The sequence below is a fragment of the Bos grunniens genome, chromosome 21 (genome assembly GCF_055505025.1).
Source record: "Bos grunniens cultivar Pamir isolate PY7600 chromosome 21, Bosgru_T2T1.0, whole genome shotgun sequence".
Classification (NCBI taxonomy): domain Eukaryota; kingdom Metazoa; phylum Chordata; class Mammalia; order Artiodactyla; family Bovidae; genus Bos; species Bos grunniens.
Window position 1 is genome coordinate 11581204 of NC_141185.1, and position 25890 is coordinate 11607093.

Here is a 25890-nt window from a genome sequence, read left to right on the forward strand (position 1 = left end):
AAGTGCCCTCAAAACCTCCACTGAGTTGCCGGCCTCAGGGGAACATCTCCCCACTTCCCTGAAAGGTAGTAATAGCAGCACCAGGCCAGCAGAGGGCACAGTACCCTGATTGACAGTTCACAATGTTGTATTCTGCACACTATATCCAAGGATGGGCAATCATGTCCTTTGGGGGACTGATATGAACACTGAAAAAAAGTGAGTCTCTCTCCTTCTGATATCATATTACCAGTTAGAACCAAGTAACCTGCAGCTGCAGTGCCCACATTTTCCCCACCATAAAGAAACTAAAGCAGGAAAGAAGAAAGCGGAGCAAAAAAAGAATTTTTTAAAAAGAGAGAGAGAGAGAGATTAATTTAATGACCACCTTGGAACTCCTGGATCCAGCCAGGCCTGAAGCCCTCCCACTTCAGAATTATCCTTCAAGAGACCTGGTATAAATTCTTTCCTGCTTTAAAGCTGTTTGAGTTGGGTCTGTCATCTGCAGCCAAAAGAGAGCTGATGAATAAAAATGTAGGGAAGAGGGAAGGGAAGGTGCTAGGTTTCAGAGTTGCATGGTCTTGGATTTGAATCTCAAGAGCAGCTCCCTTAAGCTTCATGCGCCTCAGTTTCCTCGTCTAGAGAATAGTAATAATAATAGTATCGTTTCCCAGAGTCATGAGGATTAAATGAGATAATCCACGGGAAGCACTCCACTGCTTTTATTCCACATCTATCTTCCCCTCACACTATTGCCCCCCTGAAGGTAAGACCTTCTGGGCTGGACTCATTCCCAGATGAAGCTCAGCACCTGGTTCTTCACAGGTGTGAGCACCATCATGCTAATTAAGGACACCTGTGGCTTCTGCGCCCACTGCCACCCAGGCAACCACAAACCCTGACGTAACTCCAGCCGCATTTTGCTATTAAAAAATCAAACCTCAGGGAATTGAATGCAGAAGAAAGTTAATTTGCAGCATTGCTGTGTTTACTTAAATTTCCTGGAAAAGGCTCCCATTGGTTAATGACTGGGGGGAGGGGACCACCAAATGGTGAAGGCCACTGGCCCCCCTCTAACCATTAACCAGCTGGGAAGCTGACCAACAGGATTTAGCAGCAGCAGCCCCGCTGGCTTACTGTACACATGACATGATCCAGGACAGCAGGACCAAGCCAGCAGTTGCAGCCTGAGCCCACTGCTGACCGTGAGTAACAGCTGCCCGGCCTCCAGAACCAAGCCATGACTGCGTCTTGCTCACCTGAATTTTTTTTTTTTTAAAATGGGGCATGGAGCCTTAGGGCAACCAGCAGTGACAGGAGACAACCCTAGAGAGGGTTTTCCAGAGTCTGTGGGCCACCCACAGGGGTTTTGATTTTTCCTGGGCTCCTGTCTTGCAGGAGTTGGCTCTAAAAGCCATTCCCAGCTATCACACAATGCCCCTAAGGCCAGCCAGACAGCCATTAACGGCCTCTGAGATGGAGTCTGAGAGCTGGGATGGATCGGCACAATAGAGCGCCCCTGCCGGGGGACACAGGCAGGGGAGGACAGTGCCCAGGTGACCCAGCACAGACTGTACCCTACAGAGCTGCACACACCTCCTCCCTGGATGACCTGGGGCAAGGATCCTGCAGACAGAACGGAACTACCAGCATTACAGCACACAGTCTGAGGTTAAATGCACAGGGCCTGGGACTGTGCCTGACTTGTACAGAGCATCTAGAAAAATAGAGAACACAGTGGGTGTGTACTGCATGTGTATGACTTCAAAAATGAGGGACAAGGAAGACATACATGAAATGAAATCCATGGATGATATTGATATTCTGCATTTTTACGTTGCTGGGTTTTCACTCTAGAGAAAGGCAGAACACAAGCTATGTAGTCAGACCGCTAGGCTTGGGATTTCAGCCCTCACTCCCTGGGCCTCAGTTTCATCATCTGTACAATGGACCCAGGATGACCCAGGAAGTGAGGTCATTAAAGAAAGCACTGTTAACAGCTGTGACTGATATTCACAACAGTCTTGTGAGGTGGGTAGAGTTTTAATCCCCATCTTGGAGGATTAGTACAGGAGGGGATTAGCACAGGAGGGTATGAGGCATGAAATCTCAGAGACAGCAGGAAGAGAAGGGAAGAGAGAAGAATTTCTACTGGGGGCAAGCCCATCCCATTCCAGGCTGTGAACTGCATCAGGTCCTTGCCCAAGAAGGGGCCAAAGATGAGCATGGAGATGGCCAGGACTGAAGCAAAGATCTCACTAAAGTCTGACAGGGGCAGTGACAGAGAGAAGCACAGAGGAGGGCTTCCTGGAGGAGGTAAGGAAGTGATCCAGGCATGACAGGGAGGGGACAGGCCAACAGAGTGCAGAGAGTGGAGCCACATGGGGAAGGACTGGAACTGGCCCATCTTTGTCTCCAGTTCTCAGGCCAGAGCCAGGCTTTGCAAACATTGGAGAATGGAATGACCTCCCTGGCCTGACCCAGGCAGAAGGATGAAAGTCTGGTACGTGCTTGGAGGACACCCCAAGAGACACAGTGTTGCTATGACTGAGATTTCAACAGGCCAAATTTGGGGTTGGGGGTTGAGGCAGGACTCTCTGGGCAATGTGAGTGAGGATCAGCCCTGCCTGGGAGCAATGGGAGTCCCTGACAGCTTTTCTGCAGGAGGCTGGCCCATCTGCTTGATTCTGGAAACATGCCCTGGCTGCAGAGGAAAGAAAGGTTGGCAGGAGGTGAGCAAGAGGCATGGAGATCAGGTCGGGGAGGAGGGGCAACTGGGAGGGATGCCAAGTCCCAATTTTGGGCTGTGTCCTAGAACTGGAGAAGAAGACAGACCCCAGAAAGGTGGACAGTCAAATGGGCCAGGCCAGGGGTATGTGTTGTTAGCAACTCTACTTTATATCAAGGAAACAGGCAGAGTTTGAACAGTGCACCCAGATCATCTGGGTCATAAGATAGTGCTGAGATATCCATCTGACTTGGTCTGCCGTGAAACCTGGGAAAATGGAGATTGTCTGTAAGCCAGGAAACTGGGCAGGGACGGGGTGAGGCTCTTATCAAAGCCAAGAAGCCAGGAACAGGAATTGTATTTCCACCACGTGGAGGGAGGCAGGCAGGGGGCTTGAGAGGGGCTCAAAGAGAGGTTCTCGTGAAGTTCTGGGTTTGCAGTGGGCCAGGAAAGGGCCTCAGGGTGTGTTCCGGAGCAGACTACTGACTCCCACCTTCAGTGTGCATGCATTCTCCTGAGGGACTGGTTTCACTGTGGGTTCCCAGCCCCATCCCAGCATAGCTAGTCCTGCAGGTGGGGTGGTGCAGGGGGACCTGCTTCTCCTATAAGCATCCTTCCTTTATAGGAATACGGGGGCGTTCCATAAAGCACAGGGCTTGGGACCACTGGCCTTGCAGGCAGAGTGTCTGCTTACTGATTCTGACCTTGGCTATATTTTTTGGAATCATTTTATCAAACCTTTTTAATGGCTTATCATTAATTTTTTATTGTGGTAAGATATATAAAGATTGAGCCTTTCAACCAGGTTTAAGAGTGCAGTTCTCTGGTATCAGGTACATTCACATTGTTCTGTAACCATCACCACCATCCATTTGCAGGACTTTTTCATCATCACAAACTGAAACTCTACCCATTAAACCCTAACTCTCCATTTCCTCCCTCCCCACCCCCAGTGCTGATAACTACTAACCTTCCTTGGGTTTCTATGAACTTGACTGTTGTAGGGCTCTCATGTGGCTCAGTCAGTAAAGAATCTGCCTGCAATGCAGGAGACATACTGATCTCTGCCCCCTGGTTCCTAGCACCAAGTTCCTAAAACCCTTGTAATTCCCTAAGTGATAAGAATGCGAGAAGCATCTTTTGCTCGAGTATTTGGTCTTTGACCCTGCTTCCTGAGGCAGAGCTCCAAAATCCCTTGGCATTTCCTGGGTGACAGCAGTGTCCTTTGCTCTAATGAGGAGATCCTGGATAGCCTCAGGATGGGGGCTGGTCACCTGAAAGATCAAGTCATGACTGGAACTTGGAACTTTCAGCCCCATCCTGCAGGAAAGGGTGAGGGGTTAGAGATTAAGTTCATGATCAATTCCACCTATGTGATGAAGTCTCCATAAGCATGCCAAAGGTGTGGGGTTCAGAGAGCTTCTGAATGTACATGGCGAGAGGGTGGTATATATACAAGCCACAGGGACAAGAGCCCCTGTGTTTAAGACCCCTCTAGACCTTGCCTTACTCTCTTTATCTGACTGTTCATCGTTATTATACCCTTTACTTTTTATTTATCTTAAATTTTTAGTGGAGTATAGTTGATTTACAATGGTGTGTTGATTTCTGCTGTATAGCAAAGTGAATCAGTTATACATACACAAGTATTCACTCTTTTTTTAGTTTCTTTTCCCATGTAGTTCACTATGAAGTATTGAGTAGAGTTTCCTATGCTATACAGTAGGCTCTTCTTAGTTATTTTATAATAGTAGTGTATGTATATTAATCCCAATCTCCCCATTTATCCCTTCTCCCTCACTTTTCCCCGGGTAACCATAAGTGTGTTTTCTGTATCTGTGATCCTATGTAAGCTCATTTGTAACTTTTTTTTTAGATTCCATATATAAGGAATACCATATGATATTTGTCTGTGTCTGATTTACTTCACTCAGTATGGCAGTCTGTTGGTCCATCCATGTTGAAGCAAATGGCCTTATTTCAGTCTTTTTATGGCTGAGTGATATCCCATTGTATATATGTACCACATCTTTATCCATTCCTCTCTCAAAGGACATGTCCTGACGACTGTAAATAGTGCTGCAGTGAATGTTGGGGTATGCATCTTTTTGAATTATGGTTTTCTCTGGATATATGGTCAGGAATGGGATTTCTGCATCATATGGGAGCTCTATTTGTAGTTTTTTAAGGAATCTCCATACTGTTCTCCATAGAGTCTGGACCAATTTACATTCCCACCAACACTGTAGGAGGGTTGCTTTTCTCCACACCCTCGCCAACATTTATTGTTTGTAGATTTCTTCATGATGGCCATTCTGATCTTGCATTCTAGGAATTAATCCCACTTTGACATAGTGTAAAATCCTTCTACTACGCTGCTGAATGCTGTTTGTTAACATTTTGTTGAGGGTTTTTGCATCAATGTTCATAAACAATTGTCTGTAGTTTCCTTTTCTTATAGTGTCTTTGTCTGCCTTTGGTATCAGGGCAATGAATGAGTTAAGAAACATTCCCTCCTCTTCAGTTATTTTGGAAAGTTTGAGGAGAATTTGTGCCAATTCTTCTTTAAGTATTTGGTAGAATTCAAAACTGAAGCTGTATAATCCAGGTTTTTCTTTGTTGGGAGGTTTTCAATTACTGATTCAATTTCCTGACTACTTAAAGGTCTATTCAGATTTTCTGTCTCTTTGTGGTTTAATTGTGGTATGTTTTGTGTTTCTATAAATTTTACATTTCATCTAGGTTATCCAATTTTTTGGTGTAGAACTTCTAATTTTTTCATAGTATTCTCATAATTTTTAAAAAATTTCTGTGCTATAGGTAGTAACAAACCATGTGCTCACCAGGACCTGTGGTGAGTGTCTGAGTGTCTCCTATGGAGGTATGGGTAAGCAGTGGACTGCTGCAGGGACAGGGGCTCTGGGTGCAGTAGACCTGGGTATGGCATAAACCCTCTTGGAGGAGGTCACCGTTAACCCCACCATAAAGCTGCCAAAACTTACATAGGACTGGGGAAACACACTCTTGGAGGGCACAAACAAAACCTTGTGCACACCAGGACCCAGGAGAAAGGAGCAATGATCCCACAAGAGACTGCCCCAGACTTGCCTGTGAATGTCCAGGAGTCTCTGGTGGAGGTGTGGGTCGGCAGTGGCCTGCTGCAGGGTAGGGGGCACTGAACGAAGCAGTGCCTGCATGGGAACTTTGGAAGGAGGTCTCCATTATCTTCATTACCGCCACCATAGTTTGGCCTCAGGTCAAATAACAGGGAGGGAACATAGCCCCACCCATCAACAGAAAATTGGATTAAAGATTTATTGAGCATGGCCCCACCCATCAGAACAAGACCCAGTTTCCCCTCCAGTCAGTCTCTCCCATCAGGAAGCTTCCATAAGCTTCTTATCCTTCTCCATCAGAGGGCAGACAGAATGAAAAACAGAATCACAGAAAACTAACCAATCTGCTCACATGGACCACAGCCTTGTCTAACTCAATGAAACTATGAGCCACGCCATGTAGGGCCACCCAAGACAGATAGGTCAAGGTGGAGAGTTCTGACAAAACGTGGTCCACTGGAGAAGGGAATGGCAAACCACATCAGTATTCTTGCTTTGAGAACCCCATGAATAGTATGAAAAGGCAAAAAGATAAGACACTGAAAGATGAACACCCCAGGTCAGTAGGTGCCCAATATGCTACTGGAGATCAGTGGAGAAATAACTCCAGAAAAAATGAAGAAATGGAGTCAAAGTAAAAACAACACCCAGTTGTGGGTGTGATGGGTGATGGGAATAAAGTCTGATGTTGTAAAGAGCAATACTGCATAGGAATCTGGAATGTTAAGTCCATGAGTCAAGGCAAATTGGAAGTGGTCAAACAGGAGATGGCAAGAGTGAATATCAACATTTTAGGAATCAGTGAACTAAAGTTGACTGGAATGGGTGAATTTAACTCAGATGACCATTATATCTACTATTATGGGCAAGAATTCCTTAGAAGAAATGGAGTAGCCATCATAGTCAACAAACGAGTCTGAAATGCAGTACTCGGATGCAATCTCAAAAATGACAATGATCTTGGTTGGTTTCCAAGGCAAACCATTCAATATCACAGTCATCCAAGTCTATGCCCCGACCAGTAATGCTGAAGAAGCTGAAGTTGAATAGTTCTATGAAGACGTACAAGACCTTCTAGAACTAACAGCGAAAAAGATATCTTTTTCATTATAGGGAACTGGAATGCAAAAGTAGGAAGTCAAGAGATACCTGGAGTAACAGGCACATTTGACCTTGGAATAGAGAATGAAGCAGGGCAAAGGCTAATAAAGAGTTTTGCCAATAGAACGCACTGGTCATAGCAAACACCCTCTTCCAACAACACAAGAGAAGACTCTACACATGGACATCACCAGATGGTCAACACCGAAATCAGATTGATTATATTCTTTGCAGCCAAAGATGGAGAAGCTCTATACAGTGAGCAAATACAAGACCAGGAGATGACTGTGGTTCAGATCATGAACTCCTTATTGCCAAATTCAGACTTAAATTCAAGAAACTAGGGAAAACCACCAGACCATTCAGGTATCAGTTCAGTTCAGTTCAGTTCAGTCGCTCAGTCATGTCCAACTCTTTGCAACCCCATGGACTGCAGCACACCATGCCTCTGTGTCCATCATCAACTCCTGGAGCTTACTCAAACTCATGTATATTGAGCCATCCAACCATCTCATCCTCTGTCATCCCCTTCTCCAGCAGCCTTCAATCTTTCCCAGCATCAGGGTCTTTTTCAAATGAGTCAGTTTTTCAAATCAGATGGCCAAAATATTGGAGTTTCAGCTTCAGCATCAGTTCTTCCAATGAATATTCAGGACTGATTTCCTTTAGGATGGACTGGTTGGATCTCCTTGCTGTCCAAGGAACTCTCAAGAGTATTCTCCAACTCCATAGTTTAAAAGCATCAATTTTTCAGTGCTCAGCTTTCTTTATAGTCCAAGTCTCACATCCATACATGACTACTGGAAAAACCATACCTTTGAATAGACAGATCTTTGTTGGAAAAGTAATAGCTCTGCTTTTTAATATGCGTCTAGATTGGTCATAACTTTTCTCCCAAGGAGCAAGCATCTTTTAATTTCATGGCTGCAGTCACCATCGGCAGTAATGTTGGAGCCCAAAAAACTAAAGTCTGTCATTCTTTCCACTCTTTCCTCTTCTATTTTCCATGAAGTGATGGGACCAGATGCCATGATCTTAGTCTGAATTTTTAGTTTAAAGCCAACTTTTTCACTCTCCTCTTTCACTTTCATCAAGAGGATCTTTAGCTCTTCTCTGCTTTCTGCCATAAGTGGTGTCATCTACATATCTGTGGTTTTTTATATTTCTCCTGGCAATCTTGATTCCAGCTTGTGCTTCATCTAGTCCAGCACTTCTCATGATGTACTCTGCATATAAGTTAAATAAGCAGGGTGACAATATACAGCCTTGACATACTCCTTTCCCAATTTGAAACCAGTCTGTTGCTCCATGTCCAGTTCTAACTGTTGCTTCTTAACCTACATACAGATTTCTCAGGAGGCAGTTCAGGTGATCTGGTATTCCCATCTCATGAAGAATTTTCCACAGTTTGTTCTGATTCACACAGTCAAAGGCTTTAGCATAGTCAATAAAGGTATTATTATACAGTGAAAGTGACATAGCTTCAAGGGGTTAGATCTGATAGACAGAATGCCTGAAGAACTATGGATGGAGGTTCGTGATATTGTACAGGAGTCAGTGATCAAGACCATTCCCAAGAAAAAGAAATGCAAAAAAGGCAAAATGGTTGTCTGAGGAGGCCTTACAAATAGCTGTGAAAAGAAGAGAAGTGAAAGACAAAGGAGAAAAGGAAAGATATACTCATCTGGATGCAGAGTTCCAAAGAATAGCAAGGAGAGATAAGAAAGCCTTCCTCAGGGATCATTGCAAAGAATAGAGGAAAACAACAGAATGGGAAAGACTAGAGATCTCTTCAAGAAAATTAGAGATATCAAGGGAACATTTCATGCAAAGATGGGCACAATAAAAGACAGAAATGGTATGGGCCTAACAGAAGCAGAAGATATTAAGAAGAGGTGGCAAGAATACACAGAACTATACCAAAAAAATCTTCATGACCCAGATAACTATGATGGTATGATCATTCACTTAGAGCCAGACATCCTGGAATGTGAAGTCAATGTGAAGCCTTAGGCAGCATCACTATGAACAAAGCTAGTGGAGGTGATGGAATTCCAGTTGAGTTATTTCAAATCATAAAAGATGATGCTGTAAAAGTGGTGCACTCAATATGCCAGCATATTTGGAAAACTCAGCAATGGCCACAGGACTGGAAAAAGTCAGTTTTCATTCCAATCCTGAAGAAAGGCAATGCCAAAGAACGCTCAAACTACTGCACAATTGCACTCATCTCACATGATAGCAAAGTAATGCTCAACATTTTCCAAGCCAGGCTTCAACAGTATGTGAACCATGAACTTCCAGATGTTCAGGCTGGATTTAGAAAAGGCAGAGGAACCAAAGATCAAATTGCCAACATCCATTGGATCATCAAAACAGCAAGAGAGTACCAGAAAAATATCTATTTCTGCTTTATTGACTATGCCAAAGCCTTTGACTGTGTGCATCACAACAAACTGTGGAAAATTCTTCAAGAGATGGGAATACCAGACCTCCTGACCTGCCTCCTGAGAAATCTGTATGCAGATCAAGAAGGAACAGTTAGAACTGGACATTCTTCAACAGACTGCTTCCAAATTGGGAAAGGGGTATGCCAAGGCTGTAAAGTGTCACCCTGCTTATTTAACTTATATGCAGAGTATGTCATGAGAAATGCCAGGCTGGATGAAGCACAAGCTGGAATCAAGATTGCCAAGAGAAATATCAAAAACCACAGATGTGTAGATGACACCACACATATGGTAGAAAGTGAAGAAGAACTAAAGAGCCTCTTGATGAAAGTGAAAGAGGAGAGTGAAAAAGTTGGCTTAAAACTCAACATGCAGAAGACTAAGATCATGGCATCTGGTCCCATTACTTCATGTCAAATAGATGGGGAAACAGTGGAAAGAGTGACAGACTTTAGTTTTTTGGGCTCCAACATTACTGCCGATGGTGACTGCAGCCATGAAATTAAAAGACGCTTGCTCCTTGGAAGAAAAGTTATGACCAACCTAGACAGAATATTAAAAAGCAGAGACATTACTTACCCAGCAAAGATCCATCTAGTCAAAGCTGTGTTTTTTCCAGTAGTCATGTATGGATGTGAGATTTGGACTATAAAGAAAGCTGAGCACTGATGAATTGCTGCTTTTGAACTGTGGAGTTAGAGAGTCCCTTGGACAGTAAGGAGATCCAACCAGTCCATCCTAAAGGAAATCAATCCTGAATTTTCACTGGAAGAACTGATGCTGAAGTTGGAACTCCCATACTTTGACCACCTGATGTGAAGATCTGACTCATTTGAAAAAGACCCTGATGCTGGGAGAGATTGAAGGCGGGAGGAGAAAGGGACAGAAGATGAGATGGTTGGATGGCATCACTGACTCAATAGACATGAGTTTGAATAAACTCCAGGAGTTGGTGATGGACAGGGAAGCCTGGCGTGCTGCAGTCCTTGGGGTTGCAAAGAGTCAGACATGAACTGAGCAACTGAACTGAACTGAACTGAACTGATAAGTAATACTGCCCCTACTTTCACTTCTGCTTTTGGTAATCTGAGTCTTCTCTCTCTTTGTCGAATTAGTCTAGCTAAAGGCTTATCAATTTTATTAATCCTTTTGAAGATTAGATTTTATTATAATTATATCCTAATATATGGTTATGCTATTCTATGCTAAGTTATTTCAGTCGTGTCTGACTCTGTGCGACCCCATAGATGGCAGCACACCAGGCTCCTCCGTCCCTGGGATTCTCCAGGCAAGAACACTGGAGTGGGTTGCCATTTCCTTCTCCAATGCATCAAAGTGAAAAGTGAAAGTGGTGAGGTGAAGTTGCTCAATCTCTGACTCTTAGTGACCCCATGCTTGCAGCCTAACAGGCTCCTCCATCCGTGGGATTTTCCAAGCAAGAGTACTGGAGTGGGGTGCCATTGCCTTCTCCGAATATATGGTTATAATACTACACAATATCATATTTTGGCTTCATTGATTTTCTCTAACTTCTATTTATTTATCTGTGCTCTAATTTTTATTGTTTCCTTTCTTCTGCTAGCTGTACTCCCTTTTGGTTCCTATTTACATGGATTATCTTTTTCCATTCTTTCATTTTCATATATGTGCCTTTGGATCTAAAGTGAATCTTTTGTAGTGAGCATATAGTTGTTTCTTTTTTTAAAATCCATTCTGTCAATCTCTGTCTTTTGACTGGAGAATTGTATCCATTTACATTAATTACTCATATGGAGGAACTACTCGGTCATTTTCCTATTTGTTTTCTATATGCCTTATAGTTTTTTTGTCCTTTATTTCCTGCATTACTAATATATTTTTGTGTGTTTAGTTGATTTTCTGAATTACATGGGAAGATTTATATTCCTTAATACAAAGGAAGGAGTTTAATTACCTTCCACTTCCCTCTGTGCATGTGCTGTGTGGTGCTCAGTCATGTCCAACTCCTTGTGACCCTATGGACTGTGTAGCCTGCCAGGTTCCTCTGTCCATGGGATCCTTCAGGCAAGAATACTGGTGTGAGTTGCCATGCCCTCCTTCAGGGGATCTTCCCAACCCAGAGATTGAACCCAGGTCTCCCACATTGCAGACAGATTCTTTACCATCCGAGCTACCAGGGAAGCCCAAGAATACTCGAATGGGTAGTGTATCCCTTCTCCAGCAGGTCTTCCTGACCCAGGAATCGAACTGGGGTCTTCTGCATTGCAGGCATATTCTTTACCAGCTGAGCTAGCAGGAAAGCTCATCTCTGTGCACACTCTATATCTTTTCAGGTTTTAATGGAAATTGCATTTAATATGGTAAAGTTATAACACTGTCATTTGACTTTATGCCAGATCATCTTCAATAACATACAAAACTGCTCTTATATAGTTCCATTCCCATATCTTTTCAGTTATATGTCACAAATTACATCTTTATTCATTGTGTGTCCAAAAAGATACATGAATAATTATATTTTATGTGTCACTCTTTTAAATCATATATAAAACATAAACAAGTGGAATTACAAGTCAAAATTATGCTAGTTTTTATACTAACTCATGTATTTACCTTTTGCAGAGATCTTTACTTCTTCTTACAGAATCTATTTACTTTCTATGGTTCTTTCATTTTAACCAGAAGTACACCCTCTAGCATTTCTCATAGGAGAGGTCTAGTGGTAAGCTACCTCAGCTTTTGTTTATCTGGAAATGTCTTAGTTTCTTCCTCACTTTTGAAGGACAGTTTTGACTGATAGAGTATTCTTGGTTGATAGTTTTTTCTTTCAGTACTTTGAATGTATTAACTGAGTGGGTAGTTAACCTTTCTAAGCATCTATTCTGCCCACCTAAAATCAAAATAATCCTTTATACTTTGTTGTTGTCACCTGAAGCCATATTTTGGGCACATGGTTTGGTATTTGAAAATCACAGCAGGTGCAATTCATACTTTCAGGAGAGGAAATCAAGGCCCAGAGTTCTGACTTGCCCCAGGCCACACAGCCAATGTAAAAGAAGAAATTGGAGCTTGAGTGGGGTCTTTGCTAGGGCTTCTGCCTACTGCTTACCATGCCCACTGCCTCGGAGGACCCACATCATCTAATGAGCATTTCTGATTTTGCAGGACCTGGCCATCCTGGACAATGCTACCCACCCTGTACACCTGTCTCCTCTGGCTGTCTACCAGTGGGCTCTGGACCGTCCAGGCTAAGGGCTCTGACACTGACATGAGCACAAGGAACCCTCACCGGGACTTGGCTCCAAACAATGTTGACTTTGCCTTTACCCTGTATAAGCACCTAGTGGCCTCAGCTCCCGGCAAGAATGTCTTCATCTCCCCTGTGAGCATCTCCACGGCCTTAGCTATGCTGTCCCTGGGCGCCAGAGGCTACACACGGGAGCAGCTTCTCCAAGGCCTGGGCTTCAACCTTACTGAGATGTCCGAAGCTGAGATCCACCGGGCCTTCCGGCATCTCCACCACCTCCTCAGGGAGTCAAACACCACCTTGGACATGACCATGGGCAATGCCTTGTTCCTTGACCACAGCCTGGAGCTTCTGGAGTCATTCTCAGCAGACACCAAGCACTACTACGAGCTGGAGGCCTTGACCACAGATTTTCAGGACTGGGCAGGAGCCAGCAGACAAATCAACGAGTATATCAAGAATAAGACACAAGGGAACATTGTGGACTTGTTCTCGGAGTCAGACAGCTCAGCCACACTCATCCTGGTCAACTACATCTTTTTTAAAGGTACCCCTCACCCATCCCATTCAGTTAAAGCCATCAAAGCCCAGAGTGTACTCTTAGGCAAAGTCTTTGATCTTATAAAGCACATGCATGTCTGAAGAGTCTCCATCTTCACCATGATCCTATTAGAAAAGTGAATTACATCACCCTCACCAAGGATCAAAATGACACTCAGAAGAACAGCTTGCCCATGCTCTTGCAGGTTGGTTTAAGGCCCACATGTAACCATGAACCCTCTGAGTGCCTCATGGTCTACAGATATTGGCCAACTTCTGACTGAGATTCAGGTACTTGGTCAGGGGCTGAAAATACAGTCTAGAACCAGACAGATAGCCCACACTCTCAGGAACTTCCAGACAGCCTATTAAACACTTCCCAAGCCAGCTGTGACCAAGACCCCTCTCAGTCAAACCGCAGCCCCTCCTCACCAACTTGGAGCAAAATTTTCCAAAGTGCGTATCCATAAAAATCACCATGGAGACCTGTTAAAATGACAGATCCTGGTGTCCATGCCAGATCTACTGGAGTAAAACTGCAGCAAGAATGTTCTAGAATTTGTATTTTTAACAAGGGCCCCTCCCCCAATCATTTTTATGAACAGGTAGCTTGGGGATATACTAAACTTTGGTAGCTTAAACAGCACAAATTTTAGGCTTGTTACTTGTGTGTGTGTTTTGAGAATTTCAACATCTGGTCTCTTAACAACTTTTAAGTTTATGTTAGTGTTAGTGTGCTAGTCACTCAGTCATGTACGACTCTTTGCGACCCCGTGGACTGTAGCCTGTCGGGCACCTCTGCCCATGGGATTCTCCAGGCAAGAATACTGGAGTGGGTTGCCATTCCCTTCTCCAGGGGATCTTCCCGACTCAGGGATCAAACCTGGGTCTCCTGCATTGCAGGCAGATTCTTTACCAACTGAGCCACCAGGGAAGCCCCAAAAGTGTTATTAACTGTAGTCACCAAGCTGTACATTAGATTCCTGAAACTTACTCATTTTGTAACTGGAAGTTTGTACCTGTGACCATCTTCACCCATTTCTCCCCTCATTCTATTCCCTGTTTCTGTAAGTTCTGTGTTTTTAGAGTCCACATACAAGTGACAGCGTAATATTTAACTTTCTCTGTCTGATTTATTTCACTGAGCGTAATGCCTTCAAGATTCATCCATGCTGTCACAAATGGCAACGTTTCCTTCTTTGAAGGGCTGAATAATATTCCAGTCAGTGTGTGTGTGTGTGTGTGTGTGTGCGAATATAAATGTACTTTTCTTTATTCATTCATCAGTGGATACTTAAATTGTTTCCATATCTTGGCTATTGTGAATAATGCTTCAGTGAGCATGGGAGAGCAGGTATCTCCTCAATATAGTGGGTTCATTTCCTTCTGATAATTCCTAGAAATGGAGTTGCTGGATCATGTGGTAGTTCTAGTTTTAATTTTTTGAGGAACCTCCATAATGTTTTCCATAAGGGCTGCACCAATTTACATTCCCACCAACAAGGCACGAGGGTTCCCCACATCCTTTTCCCCATATCCTCACCAGCACTTGCTTTCTTTTTAATAATAGTCATCCTGACAGGTGTGATGCAATATCTCATTGTGATTTTGATTTGCATTTCCCTGGTGATTAGTGGTGTTAAGCACATTTCCTTGTACTTATTGGCCATTTACATTTTATCTTCTTTGGGGGAAAAATATCCATTCAAGTCCTCTACTCAGTTTTAAATTTGATTATTTGAGGCTTCTTTTGATATTGAGTTGGATGAGTTTCTCACTTTTTTTTTTTTTGGATATTACTCCCCTTATCTAATATATGTTTTGCAAATATTTAATTCCATTCCATAGGTTGCCTTTTTTCTTTGTTGACTATATCCTATGTAGAAGCTTTTTGGTTTGATGTGATCCCATTGGTTTATTTTTCTCTCTGTTGCTGTGCTTTTGCTATCTTACCCCCCCTCCAAAAAAAATCATAGCTAAGATTAACATCAAAAAGCTTCTTTTCCCCTAAATTTTCTTCTAGGAGTTTTATGGTTTCAGGTCTTCTGTTTAAGACTTTAACACATTTCAAGTTAGTTTTTGTGAATGATGTAAGATAGGCATTCAATTTCATTCTTTTGTACATGAATATCCTTTTCTCAGCTCCATTTATTGAAGGGATTATTTTTTCCCCCTGAGTATTCTTGGTTCCCTTGTCATATATTAGCTGACTATATATGTGAAGGGTTATTTTAGGCTTTCAGTTCTGTTCCATTGGTTGATGTGTCTGTTTTTATGCCTGTACCATACAGTTCTGATTGCTATAACTTTATAATATGGTTTGAAATCAGGAGGTGTGATGCTTCCAGCTTTCTCTTCTTTCTCAGTATGGTTTTGGCTATTCAGGATCCTTTGTGATCCCAATCAAAAGACAGTATTCTTTACACCTGCCCATGGGAGGACCAAGGAGTCTAGGAATGTTTGCCTGGAAATGTTCCTGGATGCTCCCGTGAATTCTCCAGGCCATGTCTCCCACTAGACTATGCACTCTCGTGCATGGCATCCTCAGCTCGTTGGGCACCCTAGTGTCTTTGCATGGTGCTTGGCACATGCAAGGAACTCAGCAGTGGTTGCATAGAAGTTCTGCAACACTGGTAGAGGGAGGACCCTCTTGAGCCTAAGGGAGACTGAGAGACGGCTGGCAGGACAGGGGCTGACAGGGTATCATTTGACACAGGGCTTTGCTCTCACAATTTCTAAGCATTCTCATGACCACAATGGGGCTGAGTTCATAGGAAATAATATTTCCTGGTAATAAAATCAGAAAGAGTTTGAACATCTGAAAGAAGAGCAGACATTGACAGGAGCGTGGGTTGCTTGATTATACACAGATGTTCTATGATAAAGCAAAGCTAATTAATAAGGCCCTGTTTAAGCTTCGAGATACTTTGAAATGTTTCCAGCAAGCCAGGATAATAATACAAATGAAGAATGGTGCAGCTCTCATCACTAAATTTAGGACATGGACGGTGTCCCTGGCGTGTTTCTTACTTAGTGAATTGTCTTAACAGCTCTTTTTCAGAGAACATTAGAAATATTGTTAAAAGATCTTCCAAGGATTCATCCTTGCTGTCTCCAATTTCCCTTCATAAATTCCTAAGAATTTTCAAGAAGAAAAATCCCTTAAAGTAGAAGTTAGATGGCATTCTAAATTTGGTTTTCTACCAAGCTGGATATACGATACACTTGCTTCTAGAAAAGAAATACTCGGTAAAAAGCACACAGCAAACTTTTAAGTATGGAAAACCTAGCACTAAAAAATATTTCATCCACAATTTTTTGGCTGTGAGTTGGAACCATTGGCCACAAAACACACACCCCTTTAGTTCTGAGGAGTCCAGACTTCCTTTGTTTTGGTTTAGTCACTAAGTCATGTCTGACTCTTGCAACCCCATGGACTGTAGCCCGCCAGGCTACTCTGTCCATGGGATTTCCCAGGCAAGAATACTGGAGTGGTTTGCCATTTCTTTCTCCAGGGGATCTACTGGACCCAGGGATCAAACCCATGTCTCCTGCATTGGCAGGCAGATTCTTTACCACTGAATCATCAAGTAAGCCCAGAGGATGGCTTGAGAGCGCATAAACTATCTCGTGTGCTGTGAGACAGCCTCAGTCATGGAGATGGACCAGGCGCAGTCCCTGAGTCTCCAGGATCTGTATCCATTGCTCGTTACCCTGCATCCTCTGGCTTCTGCCTGTCATCTCCCTTAGAAGCCCTTCCAGGGTGCTGAGGCTGCCTCAGAACCAAGAGTTTTTGCCCATGGTCCAGAGATCCCACAGGTGGATGGATGGAGAATGTCTGCTTGGAGCTATGCTCTGGCCACCTTCAGGCAGCCTCAGTTGGCAAAAGTAACCTCACAAGGGTTTCTGGGTTGGAGGTCAAGGGAAGCCAGAACACTTGGGATCTTCTGGACTCAGGGTCCTCATTCATCTCCAGACCTGGGGAGACAGCCTAGAGCCAAGGAGGCCCTGGTGAGACTCAACCCATGTTTAAATATCCAAAAACCTGTCATCTCCAAGAGGACTTGGAGTTGCTTGGAATAAACTCAAGGGCTGAACAGGCTCAGCAGGCAGGTATTACCAACAGGCAGGCTTTGGCTTCCTCTAAGGAGCAACTCCGGTGGCTCAGATGTAAAGAATCCACCTTCAATGCGGGAGATTTGGGTTCAGTCCCTGGGTTGGGAAGATTCCCCTGGAGAAGGGAACAGTTATCCACTCCAGTACACTTGCCTGGAGAATTCCATAGACAGAAGAGCCTGGTGAGCTACAGTCCATAGGGTCGCAAAGAGTCGGACATGACTGAGTGACTTTCACAAGGAGCAACTTCCTTCCCACCAGTATTAACCAGTAGTGGAAAGTCCCATCAATTACAGTAGTGAGTTCCCCATCATAAGAGGAACAAACAGATTGCATGATGCTGTTGTGGAATGTGGTGAAGGGAATATGAGTCCAGGTGGGGATGGGAGTCTGAGACCTTGAAGGACTCATCTCACCCTGATCCTGTCTCTAGGAAATGTGCTGTGGCCCTTGGGGCCACTCAGGAGGGGAGGAGGGGCCTGCAGGAAAGTGGGTACGACTGACTGGGTGACCAGGCTGCCTGCTGTGCTTCTGTGGCCAGGACATCAGGGGGTGAGGATGGAATGGTTGATCAGTTCCCCCAGCACTACTTCCAGAGCCCTCCAAGCCAAGATCCACTCGATCCAAAGTCTAGTGTACTGAATCCCACTCCCAAATCCCAGGACTGGCATTCTCTGTTTTCTCTCTCTCCTTCCATTTTTAGAAGTCAGTCTCAGAAAGCATACTAATCCTCAGTGTATCCCAAAGGAGGATGGAGCAGGCTTTACACCTCTGGGAGTTTCACATCCTAGCACAAAATTCCAGCAGCTCTGGTGAGGACCTTCCAGGTGGAGGAGGCCACTGAGTAATTTGTTTGGTGGTCAGCCCTGGTGCTCTGATGCCACCCAAGCTGTGCTTTCCTCCTGCTCTCACGGGCCTGTTTTCTCCCCTCCCCGTCCCTCCTGTCCCCAGGCATGTGGGCGCACTCCTTCGACCTGGAAAGCACCAGAGAAGAAAACTTCCATGTGAACGAGGCAACCACGGTGCAGGTGCCCATGATGTTCCAGTCGAACACCATCAAGTACCTGAACGACTCGGTGCTCCCCTGCCAGCTGGTACAGCTGGACTATACAGGCAATGAGACTGTCTTCTTCGTGCTCCCAGTCAAGGGGAAGATGGACTCGGTCATCACCGCGCTGAGCCGGGACACCATTCAGAGGTGGTCCAAGTCCCTAACCATGAGGTAAGCCCTTAGCCAACTGAGTTTCTGCAGTTCCCAGAAAGTGGGGTGAGTAGAAAAGGGACCCATCTAGCTATCCTTCTACCCCTACACTTGCCCTCCAGGGCTTATTGTTTCCCTGTGTGCTGGGTTCTCTGACCTAAAGTCACACTTGTTTATCCACCTGTTGATTGACACTGGGATGCTCTGGGGCATTCCACAAAGGGAGGTCCTTCTCAATCAGGAAGTTGATAGCTATCCCCTGTATTATCACATCTTTCATCTTTTTCTTAAACTGAGTTCACAAGCCCACACTGATCCATTCTGTTACCTTGCTTACCTGCCACCAAGCACTGCTAAAGATTCCTGAGAGACCATAAAAATACATAATGATATGTATACATTTTGATATTTGGCAAAACTAATACAATTATGTAAAGTTTAAAAATAAAATAAAATTAGGAAAAAAAAATACATAATGAAACTACTGACCACGGTACCCGCCCTGGAACCAATGCAAAGCCTGAAAGTGAAAGTCCCTCAGTTGTGTCCAGTCCTTTGCGACCCCATGGACTGTCCATGGAATTCTCCAGGCCAGAATACTGCAGTAGGCAGCCTTTCTCTTCTGCAGGGGATCTTCCCAACCAGGGATTGAACCCAGGCCTCCCGCATTGCAGGTGGATTCTTTACCAGCTGAGCCACAAGGGAAGCCCAAGAATACTGGAGTGGGTAGCTATCCCTTCTTCAGCAGATCTTCCTGACCCAGGAATCGAACCAGGGTCTCCTGCATTGCAGGTGGATTCTTTACCAACTGAGCTATCAGGGAAACACACAAAGCCTATGAATGGTTAAATCACTTGAGGGATCTAATGCTTCTTCCATCAATCAACCAATCAGTAAACAAGTAAGAAAGTAAGGACATAAGTACATAATAAACTCATTTTTCCCAGGAACCCCTGAGCTAGAGGGAAATCAAAATTACAGTCAAGCTTGTGTCCAGCCCTGATCCTCACCTTGGAGGAGGGAGCAGATGTTCTCGAGAAGACGGTCTTCACTCTTGGGAGACGGGGGTTTTGTCTGTGCATGAACCAATCAACATGAGAACTGGTGGGGGAGAGTATGCAGACTCAAGGGGGAGAGGGGCTGTAGGAGAAGGAGGCTACCCTTGGATCTAGAGTCTCTCGAGAAGGCTCGTGGGGCAGGCACCACATCATTCATTCATCCATCCATTCATTCAGTATCCATATGTGGAAGCAACTGCTATGTACGATGCGCTAGGCTAAGCAGAAGGGATGTACTCTAGAGAAGAAAGAAGATTCTAGTGGAATTATTAGTGGTACAGTGACGTAAGCTCTGTCAGGGCAAGAGAGGGAAGGAGAGGCATAACGTATAAAACTTGGGAGAGGGTAGGAAACTGGACTCTACCCCAGGAAACTGGGGAAGGGGCTGCAGAGCAGAAGGCTTTCACTTTGAACTGAGCCTTAAGCCTGAGTAGAAGTTCAGTCAGCATGAAGCACCCAGGATCGCGGGTGGAAGGGGTAACAGCACCAGCCAAGTCAGGGAGGCCAGGACCCGAGCACCATCAGCAGCAGAGGATAAGCCAAATCCCTCTCAGATGAACTTGGTAATCCAAGAATTTTGCAGGCAGAAAAATCTAGAAAGAAGCTCTTCTACTTTGTTATGGACATAGGCTTTGTGTTCCATGGTTTGGGGTTCTTTTTATTATAAATGATCCTCTTGGAGAGCTGCTGAGTGCTGGTGCTTCTGGAGAGGTTAATCCAGTTCCAGAGTGGACAGGAGGTCCTAGGGCATTCTCCTTCAGGAAAGAGAGCTATGGTCAGCTCTGTGTTCCAGAGAGATCCCCAGAGCCACATGGGGGCCATGGAAGGCATTCTTAGTGATCTTGGACCAACCATCCCTCCCTCCAGGGTGTGTGCATGTGAGCCCGTGTTTGGTCCATCCGTCCACCCATCCATCATGTGCTCAGTCGTGTCTGACTCTTTGCAACCCCCTGAATGCCAGGTTCCTCTGTCCATGGGATTTTCCAGCCAAGAATACTGGAGTGGCTTGCCATTTCCTCCTCCAGGGGATCGTCCCAACACAAGGATCAAACCCATGTCTTCTGCATTGCAAGTGGATTCTTTACTGCTTGAGCCATTGGGGAAACCCCATGTTTGGTCAATAGTAGGGACCCATTTGCCAGTTTTTCTGGTCAACCGTCCCATCCCTACCTCACCCTCACCCCTCGAAGGGACCCTGCAATTCAGGTACAGCCCCACCAGGTGGTGATAATGCTCTGATTCAAATTCTAAACCCTGATGTATTGAAAATGAGACAAAGGATACCCTTTCTCTTTACTCCAAAAATAATCTCTAAACTAAAATATTTAAAACAACATTCACCAGTAACATGTGCCATTTTCGTCTAGATTTTTAAAAAATAAACATTCAAGATAAAACTTTGCACCTTTAGACATCATATGTGATTGGGCATCTACTTTATCCCAATGATGTCACCCACAGCTCCTCACCTTCACACTCACGCGGTCACTTCTCACCACTCCCAGCATCACCGCCCCTTCCCCACCATGCTCTCCAACGGATCTGAGCTCAGCATCCTTCAGAGCCCAGCTGACACCCCACCTCCCACTGGAAGCCCCTGGGCCCTACTCACAAGGTGCTCTCTCGAGAGCCTTCCCCCGGGTCCCCTTGCTCAGCTGTCACCTTCCTGCTGCCGGCAGGTCATGGGGACAGCTCTCGGGGTAGGGCGATGGGGCTCCAAGGCAACAAGTCCTGAAGAATCATAGTCCTGCTGCTTCCCAGGGGTGTGACTTTGGAGAAATTCCTCAGTCTCTCTTTGAGATTCAGTCTCAATCTGGAAATTGACGATGTTGACTCCACTTTGTAAGGTTGCGCAGCTTAGGCGAGGTAAAGGAGGTCAGGAAGGTGAACCAGGAGCTGCCCGGTATGGGTCTGCCTCCCTTACCTTCTGTTGCCATTGCTCATCTAGATAAGTCCCACATCTCATTGGCCTTGGACTCCGCCTCAGTTCCCCAGGTTGGCAGCCTCCAGGCCTCCCCAGGGTGGCTTGTGCTCAGTGCAGAGCAGCTCTCCAGCCTTCCCTCCCGCAATGGACAGCGCGTGCCTTAGCACTGACTTCAGGGTTTCAGGCATCTTCTCTCCCCCATGTGGTGTAGATGAGGACAAGCTCAGAGAGGGATGGGACTTGGCTAAAGCCACACAGCATTAGCAGCACGGCTGGGGCCAGGACCGCTGCTCCCAGCTGCCTGTTCCCTCCACTCCTCCATTTCTCCCAGGGGATGCTTGAGGTTCCACAGGTCTTTTTTTTTTCTTTTTAAAATTAAAGTACAGTTGATACACAATATTGTGTTAGTTTCAGGTGTATAGCAAAGTGATTCAGTTATATATATCCTTTTATTGTTCTTTTCCATTATAGGTTATTATAAGATAATGAATACAGTTCCTGTGCTATACAGTAAATCCTTGTTGTTCATCTAATTTATATATGGCAGTGTGTATCTGTTAATCCCATACTCCTAATTTATCCCCCTACCCCTTCCCTTTTGGTAACAGTGTTTGTTTCCTAGGTCTGTGAGACTCTTTCTGCCTTATAAATAAATTCATTTGTATTATTTTTTAGATTCCACATATAAATGATATCGTATAGTATTTGCCTTTTGCTCTCTGACTTATTTCACTTGATGTTCACTTCACTTATTTCACTATGATGTTCTCTAGGTCCATCCATGTTGCTGAAAATGGCATTAATTCTTTCTTTTTCATGGCTGACTAATATTCCATTGTATATATACACCACACCTTCTTTATCCATTCATCTGTTGAAGGACACTTAGGGTGTGTTGTCTACTGTAAAGAGTGCTGCAATGAACATAGAGGTACAGCTATCCTTTCAAATTAAGAGTTTTCTCTGGATATATGCCCAGGGGTGGGATTGTTGGATCATATGATAAATTTTTAGTTTTTTAAGGCAACTCCATACTGTTTTCCATAGTGGCTGGACCAATTTATATTCCCACCAACACTGTAGGAAGGTTTCCTCTTCTCCATGCCCTCTCTAGCATTTATAAACTTATTATATATAGACTTTTTAAATGAAGGCCATTCTGACTAGTGTGTGGTGATGTCTCAGTGTGATTTTGATTTGCATATCTCTAATAATTAGCAATGTTGAGCATCTTTTCATGTGCTTATTAGCCATCTGTATGTCTTTTTTGGGAAAATGTCTATATAGGTCTTCTGCCCATTTTTTTGATTGAGTTATTTGGTTTTTTGATATTGAGTTGTATGAGCTGTTTGTATATTTTGGAAATTAAGCCCTGTTGGTAGCATGATTTGCAAATATTGGCTCCCACTCCATAGGTTCATTTTGTTTATGGTTTCCATTGCTGTGCAAAAACTTCTGTTTTATTTGATCCTATTTTTTATTTTCACTTTTATTTCTCTTGTCCACAAGGACTTCTTTAGGGATTCTTTCCTTCAGGGTCCAGGAGTTTAGCTGGATTGAGTGGAATCAGCTCCAAGAAAGAGCTGAGAAGAAAGGACTTTGCAATTCAGAGGCCCAAAGAAGAAGCTGCTTGTGTGTTGCAGGGAGAGGCAGATGCTGCCGCCTGCCCTGTCCCCTCCCCTATCCCCAAAGAGCAGGTCCATCAGGGAGGCAGGGCCTCCCAGGGGAAAGGGGAGTCTGGCTGACCAGGCCCAGCCCAGGAAAGTCTAACCCCATCTGCTTACCCGAGCAGCCAGGTGGACCTGTACATCCCAAAGATCTCCATCTCTGGAGCCTACGACCTTGGGGGCATCATGGGGGACATGGGCATTGCAGACTTGCTCAGCAACCGGACACATTTCTCAGGCATCACCCAAGAGGCCCTGCCGAAGGTGTCAAAGGTAGGTGTCTTTACAGCCCCTCCTTCCCCCTCTACCAAAATTCACAGTACAAACAATAATAAGCAACACAGAGCCCATCCATGAACAGGTCACTAGAGCCCAGGCTGAGAGGTCTTCTCCAAGCCTCCAGTTTACAACAGGCTAAACGGAGGCTCAGCAAGAACGTGACCTCCCTAAGGTCACACAGGAAGCTGGAGACAAAGCAGTAGCACAGTCCAGTGTCCACCTGTTCTGCCAGGCCACACAGAGGGGCTCTGTGGAAGACAAAGTCATCACGGCAGGACTGCCAGCAAAAGGAAGGGTCTGCATGAGATCACACTGAATCGCCACCCTTCAGCTTTAGGTTCTGTCGCTCAGAAAATATTACTAAACATGTTCCATGTGCCCCCACCTGCGCTAGATACTAGGGATGCCTCAGACAAGGCCCTGCCCTCACAGGATCTTACCATCCTATGGATGACAAAAAAAAAAAGAGAGGGGACAGGAGAGTGAGAGTAGCCCCTGCCCTCACGCTCACAGATCTTGACCACTGTGATGTCTGGCACATGGTGTGCGCTCAACATTGCCTGTGTGTGAAGGACTCAGTCAAACTGCTACCTCCTTACAAGGTGGCTGCAACCCCAGTTTCTCAGAGGAGGAATCTCTGGGAGAGTGAAGGTCACAGAGGCAGTAAATAGAATAACATATGACTCAAAACCTCACATTCCCAGGACACACTGCAGGGGTTCCTAGTCCAGCTCAGCTTCTCCCTAGCCATGTGGGGCTCGTTACAGAGTGTGCTGAGCCTCTGATTCCCAGCTGCTCCATCCAGGAGAGTCCTGTCCCTTCGTTGCTGTTGTTTACTTGCTAAGTTATGTCTGACCCCTTGCAGCCCCATGGAGCCCGCTAGGTTCCTCTGCCCACGGGATTCTCCAGGCAAGAATACTGGAGTGGGTTGCCATTTTCTTCTCCAGGGGCTCTTCCCCACCCAGGGATCAAACCTGCATCTCCTGCATTGGCAGGCAGATTCTTTACCACTGAGCCACCAGGGAAGCCATCCTATCCCATAGGTAGTGTTATTTAATCAGCCAGTTCTGATCTGTCCAAGGCTTTTAATACAAGCCACTCAAGAGTTTTACTGGCTTGAGAATATCTTCTAATTTTGATTATAACTAGGGATGTTTGAGAAGTCACAGATGACCCTTTCCCCTACAGAGTGGGTACAAACCTTTTGCATAAATCGAACCCTCGTATTTACTGGCAAAATGAAGAGGGAACGAGGTCTCCGTCCACCAGCCCAGGACCCAGTAAGGGACGCCCAATATGGATGCTGAACTCCAGTTTAAGCCCCAAGTCCTTTTATCTCCGTTGGTGGGCGCCACCTGCCGGTTTTCTAGGGAGGCAGCCTAGGTGTGACCTGGGTCCGGGAGGTGGACAGATTCCGGTGCTGGTCCGGGGCTGCCGCATAGATGAGCTATCACTAAGTGCCCGTCTCTGAGCCTCAGCTTCGCAGTCCAGAAAACTGAGGGTGGGAGGAGCTCAGAAAGCTCCGCCCACGCAGCAGGTGCTCATCCTCCACGCCGGGTCTGTTCCCACCAGGTGGTCCATAAGGCAGCACTGCAGGTCGATGAGAAGGGCTTGGAGGCAGATGCCCCGACCCGGGTCAGCCTGAGCGCAGCGCCCAGGCCGCTCACCCTCCGCTTCAACCGGCCCTTCATCATCATGATCTTCGACGACTTCACGTGGAGCAGCCTCTTCCTGGGCAAGGTTGTGAATCCGACCTAAGGGTGCACTCCCAGGAGCCAAGCTGCGTCTGACTCGGGCACCCAGACCCCACAGAAAGGGGTGGGAGGGCTCCCCCTAATCCTCCCCAGGTTCCCCTCTTGTAATAAATCACTGTCATTGCTACTGGTGACAAGCGTGGTTGAACGGGAAGAGGGGGACGACCGATACATTGAGTAATATCAATGTAATACTGTGCTGATGCAATTTTCTGGTTTTGATCCTTGTCCTACGGGTATGTGATATGTGGAAGCACCGTGAAAGGTCTATGGAAACATTACTATTTTTGTAAACTTTTGTCAGTTTGAAATTATTTCTAAGTAAAAACTTGAAAAAAGAAGGAATCATCCAAGTCAAAACACAACAGAAAGATGTATTTAAAGTGCTGGGGGTTGGGGGCAGGGATGTCATATCATTCAGAAAGCAAAAAAACAAAAAAATCCTTCAAAATTGAAGACAAAACAAAGGGATATTTCAGAGAAATAAGAGCTGAGGAAGCTTACCACCTTTACTAAAAAATTTTAAGTAGTTCTTTACAGAGAAATAAGATGCTTCTAGATGGAAAGTAGGATGGACACAAAAGAATGAAGAGCACTGGAAAGGGTACACATGTGGACAAAGAAAAAATATGTTTAAACACATTTAAAGTATCACTGAAGATGGTGACTGCAGCCATGAATTAAAAGATGCTTACTCCTTGGAAGGAAAGTTATGACCAACCTAGACAGCATACTCAAAAGCAGAGACATT

The 25890-nt window shown here is 45.0% G+C and overlaps 1 protein-coding gene across 1 annotated transcript; it reads left to right on the top strand.

Moving 5' to 3' along the window:
• Positions 1–1050: 1050 nt before the first annotated feature.
• SERPINA6 (serpin family A member 6) lies at positions 1051–25347 on the top strand. Its single transcript, XM_086363104.1, has 5 exons — positions 1051–1184; positions 12519–13147; positions 18208–18478; positions 23232–23379; positions 24958–25347. Exons 2-5 carry the CDS (start codon positions 12538–12540, stop codon positions 25141–25143), a joined length of 1215 nt encoding a protein of 404 aa, XP_086219230.1. The 5' UTR covers positions 1051–1184; positions 12519–12537; the 3' UTR covers positions 25144–25347.
• Positions 25348–25890: the final 543 nt, after the last annotated feature.

Excerpts from the sequence above, each read along its gene's own strand:
- SERPINA6 (XM_086363104.1), top strand. The coding sequence starts at position 12,538 with ATGCTACCCACCCTGTACACCTGTCTCCTCTGGCTGTCTACCAGTGGG. Across the intron at positions 13,148-18,207 it reads CAACTACATCTTTTTTAAAG|GCATGTGGGCGCACTCCTTC; the intron begins GTACCCCTCACC and ends TCCTGTCCCCAG. Across the intron at positions 23,380-24,957 it reads CCCTGCCGAAGGTGTCAAAG|GTGGTCCATAAGGCAGCACT; the intron begins GTAGGTGTCTTT and ends TGTTCCCACCAG.